Source organism: Fragaria vesca, linkage group LG4 (assembly GCF_000184155.1).
Source record: "Fragaria vesca subsp. vesca linkage group LG4, FraVesHawaii_1.0, whole genome shotgun sequence".
NCBI classification, from domain to species: Eukaryota; Viridiplantae; Streptophyta; class Magnoliopsida; order Rosales; family Rosaceae; genus Fragaria; species Fragaria vesca.
The window spans coordinates 12527065-12535407 of NC_020494.1; the positions used below are offsets into that span (position 1 = coordinate 12527065).

The 8343-nt window shown below is 39.7% G+C and overlaps 1 protein-coding gene across 1 annotated transcript; it reads right to left on the minus strand.

Moving 5' to 3' along the window:
- Positions 1-596: 596 nt before the first annotated feature.
- LOC101313689 (probable aquaporin NIP7-1-like) lies at positions 597-3328 on the minus strand. Its single transcript, XM_004296890.1, has 6 exons — positions 3094-3328; positions 2594-2804; positions 1844-2068; positions 1572-1766; positions 1289-1350; positions 597-1032 (listed from the first exon to the last, which is right to left on the minus strand). Exons 2-6 carry the CDS (start codon positions 2780-2782, stop codon positions 828-830), a joined length of 876 nt encoding a protein of 291 aa, XP_004296938.1. The 5' UTR covers positions 2783-2804; positions 3094-3328; the 3' UTR covers positions 597-827.
- Positions 3329-8343: the final 5015 nt, after the last annotated feature.

The window sequence follows — 8343 nt, forward strand, 5'->3', positions numbered from 1 at the left end:
GGTTTTCTCCACGTCAAGGTTTGCATTATTTAGAGTCTGACTGAAAGTGACCGAGTGTTCAAGAATCTCAAGGGTCGGCTCTATCTCAAGAAATGACCAAGTTGAATTCAAAGCTAACATTATCTATAAAAATTTGAGGACTCAATCTTTAATTGTATGAAATTTGTCAATGAACAGATAATATATATATTCCAGAAGGTTAGAGAATTTAACTATCGCATGCTTCAATGATTATGTATACGTGATCAATGGTAGGAACAAGATGCTGCTACTCTCAATTAATTTCTTAATTTAATTTTTTCTTAGATATAGAAAAGCACAAGCTAGCTAGCGTGCATATCTGAAACGCACAAACTGTTCATGCATGCTTCCTTTATATTTCCTAGCTGAGGTTAAAATTGAGTGGAAGATAGTTTGTTCAAAGATAAGAGTATTGTAAAGAAAGTATAAATTAGGAGCAAGCTAGGATGCCTATGTGAAGGAATTTCAATTGCTTCCCTCATTTTACCTTGGGGCAACATAGATCCAGATATGAAATATATCAATGGACATGCAACACTTCATCTACTATTTAGTATTTACATGACAAATTGGAGGGAAAAAATATCTACCGGATGGAAAGATTCACTCCAGCTTTCGTTTACTAATTCAGAGAGTTGGTAAGAAATTAAACTATCATCACCAATTATTCTAGGATAGTAGTAGTTGTGGTTTGGAACTTGATTTGGTTGCAGCTGATGTCTATTCTGACATAATATCACAGAAGTACATGACATCAACTTCAAGTTCTCGTGCACTAACTACTACCTTGCTCCATAGGCTATGGATCACCCAAGTCGACATGTATCAGGAGAGGAGGTGAGGCTGGGATTGGAGGGTGGGACTCTAAGTTTTAAAACTTGAAAAAGGAGAGCGCCTGAAACAGCTCCAATTGTTGGGGCACAAACGTATATCCAAATGTCCTTGAAGTTCCATGAAACAATAGCTGGTCCGAGGGACCTTGCTGGGTTCAGTGATCCTCCTGAAACAGGCCTGCAATACATCCCCAAATTAGATTCTATAAGGTGAAGATGTGAAATGGGATTAGGTTGTTAAGAATTGCGTGAATCAACATAAGCGTCTCCCTAAGTTGCACGAAGGCCTTTTGAGTTAAAATGACACACTTTAATGATCTTAAGAGTGAAGATGGTTTCGTTTTCGTTGCTGCAATTTGGAGATTTGAAAGAGCTGGATGTAAGAAATTTCTAAGGAGTTGTATCAAATTCATCATTTCTATGTATGTACATACCCGGTGATTAGCACAGCTAGTCCAATGGCGATGCCAAGAACAAATCCAGATAAAGGACCAACCTGGAAAAGACCAAACAGGTACATGCATTATATAGTGGAGCATATACATAGAGCATCCAAAATGACACAAATTGAAAATGAGTAGACAGGTCCAAAATCATAATGTAACATTCAGAATTCCTAGCTAGAATTCCTAGCTAGCATAGGAATCTGGGTTCAGCAAATAGAGGGGATCAAATTGAAGCGCAAATTAGTGTAAATAAAGGTGGAGAGTTCCTTACAGCTTGAGCATGATGTATCATAGAAGCAGCAAGGAACAAAACTATGAAAGTTGCTATAAGCTCCACCCAGAAGGCAGAAACACAGCTTTGTACTGGTTTGGTGAGCATGAGATCTGATTTTATGCCATAAACAAGCTTTCCAACGAGTGCTGCCAGAACAGAACCCAATGTTTGTGCCATTGTGTATAGAGGAACCTGTGGAAAATACAGGAAAAGACATCAGTTTTGATGATTAACCAACATTAAAATCAAGAGGTTTAAGTATCAAGTACCCTGGACCATGGGAAATGACCTAAGGTTGCAAAGGCTACTGTGACAGCAGGGTTAACATGAGCACCAGAGATGGTGCCTATGGAGAAAATCACAACCACTACTGTTAAACCTGCTGTGGATGCATACTCCATAAGGCCCACTTCTCCTCTCAGCAGTTGTGTGCTTGCTATGATCCCACATACACAGAACATCAAGATAAAAGTTCCAACCATCTCTGCCACAACCTGCTTAATTCTTTCAGTACAATAAGCCAAATTGTTTTCAGAAGCTACTTTCAATGAACTAAGGCTACCAGTAACATGATTGTATTGAACTTTTCTGCCAAGCATCTACTTTGGTTATACCCTTTCATTAACAAGTTATTCAGATGAGTTTACACAACAAAGCAACAGTATTGAGAAGTTCTCCAAATGGACGATAATTTTAGCCTCTTCTGGCTTGGTAGTTGGAGACTAGGAGTTATATGCTTGTTCTTCTTTGAGTTCTTTATTCTTAATTTCTTGACTATACCAGCATAACCATAAAAGCTAGCAGCATATTTCTAGTTTCTCAATTGTCATGAAGTGAATGTATCTTTCCAAGTACTATTAGTTATCAGGCTGTTAAATAATATGCTTGCAACCATTGCCTTGTTTTGATCATGCCGTGTGAAATTACATCACAATGCAAGCTCAATATTAATGTTCAGAATCAAGAAAATATAAAAGACTAGAGATGATGTTGAAATGCTTGGTGCTTCTTTTTCTTACCGCACGCAAGAGATTTAGATTGATTTCGAGTGGAAAACAGAAGGTAGAGTTCTTCAAGACATGATGATCAGCACTGTTTGACAATGCATTGGAACCTATCTCTGGATCATCTTCTTTAGAATGGCCGCTAGTTGATGCCGAGTTTGAATTCTGGGGTGATGGTTTGGCCTCTTCATATAATCCTTTCATGATCAAACTTGCTTCCCATGCACTGTCCAAAGGGAACACAAAGTTTAAGATTGAAGATGAAGTTGTTTTGAAAACTGAGTTTTTATTGGGCAGAAAAAGGGGAAGTGCAAAGAACATGTACAATAGAAAAGCTGTACTTATTTCTTGCATGCCGAGATGGATAGTCAATTGGTTAAAGTGAGGAGGTTAGTTTGTTGCTCACACAGTCTAGGCTCTATAAAACGGCTCAAAGGTTCACTGGTAAAAGATGATTGGGTTTCCAACACAATTCTTGTGAGTGCTTAAAAGTGGAATAGTTTTGTGCTTCTTACCTATCTCAGTCTTAAACCTTAATCCACAATGTAGTGTTGATTGTGTTGTTGCTCTCTATCAATTTCTTGTGATCGATCATCAAATCTTTAACTTCTCCAAAAGGAAATCTGAATCTTAACCTCTTCAGATGCTGTGCATAGGTAATAGATAGGTAACAGCTTGGTCATTCTCAGAGTGCATGGACAAGTTCTAACCATCATGTTTTCACCAACTTTTTTTTGTTGGTTACAAACATAGTTAGTCTGAATTTTTTTTTTTTTTTTTTCCATTTGTGATTTGAACCAACAGTTTCACATTAGCTCTTTGGAGCTGTCCTCGGTTGGCTCGTCTTCTGATAAGCTCGGCCACAGTTGATTGTCACTGCAAATTATAAGAATATAGGGTTATTAGCTTATCATAGGCATGAAAGAAGAGTAAGAAAATGGTACATACGTTCTGGTTTATGTCATTGAGATTAAGAATAAGGCGGAGAGGTCCATGTTTCTTCTATACAAAACAAAGTGCACAATCTCATATGTATTATCAAGTCAAAGCAAAATCAAACAGCATGTTTTGTGATTGATTAAGCAAAAATATTCTAATTATGCAGCTCATCGTCATGTGTGTGCTAGACTTAAAATGTGTTCTGATGTTAGAAGTCAAATAGGTTGATGGTCACACATACCATACATATGGCAAAACTAACAACAGATTCTAGCAGCTAGTTATACTAGACTACTAGAGTAAGTTCAACTTTTACGGTTAACTCCACCTTCAACATATGATCATTATGATGAACAAGAAAAAATTTCGGCTGATGACCTGCATCTGTGTAATGAACTGAAGTACAACTATTTCTGATTGTTACCAGATTCTGGTATTGCGATCTATTAATGATGAACTTCACTAACTTGAGTATAAGTGTATAACACTAACTCTCTCGTGCCCTAACAAGAGAAGCTTTTTGGCTGATGAAATGCAGAAATACTAAGTACAGCTGTTGGTTCTTGGAACCGAATTTATGTAACTTTATGATGGAACTTCACTTACTCTCACATCACTACTCAAGTACTCATTCATCCAGACTCTTTAGATAGGCACCACATACTTTCTATCACATTTAGAATTTTCAAGATGACTTCCTGGACACAAATTCCAGACCCTCTCAAGTTCTTTTAAAGTTTCCAAACTGATCTAGTACACTAAATGCTGCAATCCACAAAACGATTTCCATAAATGAAGTTTTCTCTCATCAATGGGTGTTAGACTTAGGAAGAAATATGCATTCCCCCATAATAGTCATGTTATAATATCCAGACCAAAATAAATAAAATAGTAATGAAAATAATATGAAAGGTTTCATGAGTTACATAAGTTACATGAGTTACACAAAGAACATGGATGGTTTTGGAGTTATAGTCAAGGCATGAGTTATAGGAAGATTCATGAAGTACCATTTATTGGGAGAGCACTAATGAGAGGTCTAGATGATTCCTCCTTAGCCTATAAAAAGAGAGTCATTTGCTCATTCCAAGCATCTCATCCATCTCAAACCTCTATCTTCCAAGTAGAGAAGAGTGTCCACTCCAAGTTGAGAGTGTAGAGTAGTTGGTGGCAGAACAAGCTAGTGTGAGAGAGGGTTTCCTTCAAGTAGTGTTCTTGAAGTTGTGTATCTCGTGTACCCATTATTTCATAGTGGAAGTTCTTGTTATTGCTGCCCCGTGGACGTAGGCATATTGCCGAACCACGTTATATCTGGTGTTCCCTTTCCTTTATCTTTTACATCTTTACATATTTATCCTTTGTGTGGTTTAGTTGTTACTTCCATTATATTATTTTTTCCAACAGTGGTATCAAAGCCCTTGGTTCGTAGGGCGTGGGCGTTAAAATGGAAGGTTCAAGGAGTACAATGGTTCAACTCAACCACTCAAATTGGATTACATGGAAGCCACGAATGGAGGACATACTCTATTGCAAAGATTTGCATGAGCCCATCGAAGGAGTTGATGCTAAGCCGGAAGGGACTTCAGATGCTAATTGGACGAAGATGAATCGTAAGGCAATCGGTCATATCCGAGAGTGGATGGATGATAGTGTATTCCACCATGTGGCAAATGAGACTGATGCGCATGAGTTGTGGACAAAGTTGGAGTCGTTATTAGAGAAGAAGACCGCCGTCAAGAAAGCCTTTCTAATTAAAGAGCTTGCTAACATGAAGTATCGTGAAGGCGTGAGGGTCACCGAGCATCTAAACAACTTCCAAAGTACAATCAATCAATTGATTGACCATGGGGATGACGATCAATGATGAATTACAAGCATTGCTGTTGTTGGGGTCGTTGCCGGACAATTGGGAGACCTTTGTCATCACTGTAAGTAACTCTGCTCCTGATGGTACATTGACTATGGATAATGTTAAAAGTAACATGTTGAATGAAGAGACAAGGAGAAAATCCTCTAGCTCCAACAATAGCCAAGTCTTTGTGGCGGAGAATAGAGGTAGGAGCAAGAGTAAAGGACCTAGAGGCCATGGAAGGAGTGCAAGCCGATCCAGAACAAGGTTCAATGGAAAGTGCCATCATTGTGGTATTTTTGGGCACATGAAGAAAAATTGCAACAAGTTTAAAAAGGATCCTAGGGAGGCTCAAGATGGCAATACTCATCAACCGAAGGATGACACAAAGAACACAACCGCTACTGTGTGCAATGATATGTATGAGTTCCTTTGTCTTGAAGGAGAATGCCTACATGCTGACGATACTCCCGGTGTTGCATAGGTCGTTGATTCCGGAGCCTCTTTCCATGCCACTCCAAATAAGGAGTTTTTCTTGACATACAAAGGTGGTGAATTTGGGATTGTAAAGATGGGCAATGAAGGCTACTCCAAGATTGCAGGAATTGGAGATGTCTGCTTTGAGACCGATTTGGGCAACAAGCTGATGTTGAAAGATGTTCGACATGTTTCGGGCCTACGTCTCAATTTGATGTCAACTGGCGTGCTTGATCGAGAAGGTTTTCATCATCACAGAGGAGATCAAAAGTGGAGGCTTACCAGAGGATCACTAGTGGTGGCTAGAGGGAAGTTGTGTTGCACCCTCTACAAGACATATGGCAAGATATACAAAGGGGAGTTGAATATCATGGATGACTCTTCTCCAAGTCTATGGCACAAGCGGTTAGGCCACGTAAGTGAGAAGGGATTGCAAGTTCTGGCAAAGAAGTCTCTTATTCCGTTTCCCAAAGGTACCTCACTTGAATCTTGTGATCATTGTTTATTTGGTAAGCAACATAAGGTTAGTTTTGCTAATACATTTACAAAGAAAGAGAATGTTTTAGACCTAGTACACTCGGATGTATGTGGTCCTATGGAAGTTGATTCACTAGGTCATAGCAAATATTTTGTCACTTTTATCGATGATGCTTCACGAAAGGTTTGGGTGTATTTGTTAAAATCAAAAGACCAGGTGTTCCAAACCTTCAAGGAGTTCCATGCCATGGTTGAGAGGGAGACGGGACGAACCCTCAAGTGTCTCCGCAGTGATAATGGTGGAGAGTACACTTCGAACAAGTTCAACGAGTTCAGAGGTTATTGTTCGAAGCATGGCATTAGACACATAAAGACAGTTCCTGGCACCCCACAACATAATGGTGTAGCAGAGAGGATGAACCGCGCCATTTTGGAAAAAATGAGAAGCATGCTAAAGACGGCTAACCTGGCAAAAGAGTTTTGGGGCGCAGCAGTGACAACCGCTTGTTACCTCATCAACCGAATACCATGTGTACCGTTGGGCTTGGAGACTCCAGAGAGTGTGTGGACCGGTAGAAGTGCTTCATATTCTCACTTGAAGGTATTTGGGTGCAAAGCATTTGCACATGTTCCAAAGGAGAAAAGATTGAAGCTAGATGACAAGGCCGTGCCGTGCATCTTTCTTGGGTACGGTAATGAAGAGATGGGCTACCAGTTGTGGAATCCAATAACCAAGAAGTTATTCAGAAGCAGAGATGTGGTGTTCCATGAGGATCAGACTGTTGCGAATTTTGACAAGAACATACTAGAAAATGCAGAGCGCCTCACTTATGACTCGTCTCCGCTCTAAGAAGAGTCTAACAAACCTCAAGAAATGGTTAATGAAGACGTCCCTGATACGGCAGAACCAGAAGCTGCAGGTGCTGCAAATGATGACCAGAAGACTCAGGTTCAGGATGATCATGACCAGGGGGAGCCTGATCATGAAGAGTCTAATCAAGAACAACAACAAGAAAATGCCCAAGCACCAGTTTGAAGATCTCATAGAGTACCGAAGCCCAAGTACCAAGTATCCTTCTTCTAAATATATTTTGCTCACCAGTGATAGAGATAATCCATATTCCAAATACATTCTGTTGACTGGTGATGGAGAGCCTGAATGCTTTGAGGAGGTGAAGACTCATGCAGACGGCGACAAGTGGATATTAGCTATGAAGTCTGAGATGGAGTCCTTGTTGAAAAATGGCACCTATGAGTTGGTGGAGCTTCCTAAAAGGCAGAAAAAGCACTCAAAAACAAATGGGTGTTCAAGTTGAAGAGGGAGGAGAATGAACAGTTGACAAAGTTCAAGGCTCGCTTGGTTGTCAAAGGTTTCGGGCAGAAGGAAGGAGTAGATTTTGATGAGATCTTCTCACCAATTGTCAAAATGACATCTATCAGAGTTATTTTGGGCATGGCAGCTAGCATGGATCTTGAGGTGGAGCAATTAGATGTAAAAACGGCATTCCTACATGGTGATTTGGAGGAAGAAATATACATGGAGCAACCGGAAGGTTTTGAGGTCGAGGGCAAGGAGCACATGGTTTGCAAGCTAAAGAAAAGTTTGTATGAATTGAAGCAAGCACCAAGGCAATGGTACAAGAAGTTTGACTCATTCATGGTGGGTCATGGATACAAAAGAACTGATGCAGACCCATGTGTGTACATTCAACGGTTCACTGGAGGTAAATTTATAATTTTGTTGCTTTATGTTGATGATATGTTGATAGTGGGGCAAGACATTTCTATGATCTGCAAGTTGAAGGCAGATTTATCAAAGTCTTTTGATATGAAAGACTTAGGTCCAGCTAAGCAGATTTTGGGCATGGAGATTACCCGTGATAGGAAGGCAAATAAATTATGGTTGTCACAGGAGAGGTATGTTGAATGGGTGCTTGAAAGGTTCAACATGAAAGAAGCCAAGTCAGTGAGCTCACCTCTAGGTAATCACTTTAAGTTAAGCAGATTATTATGCCCAACTACA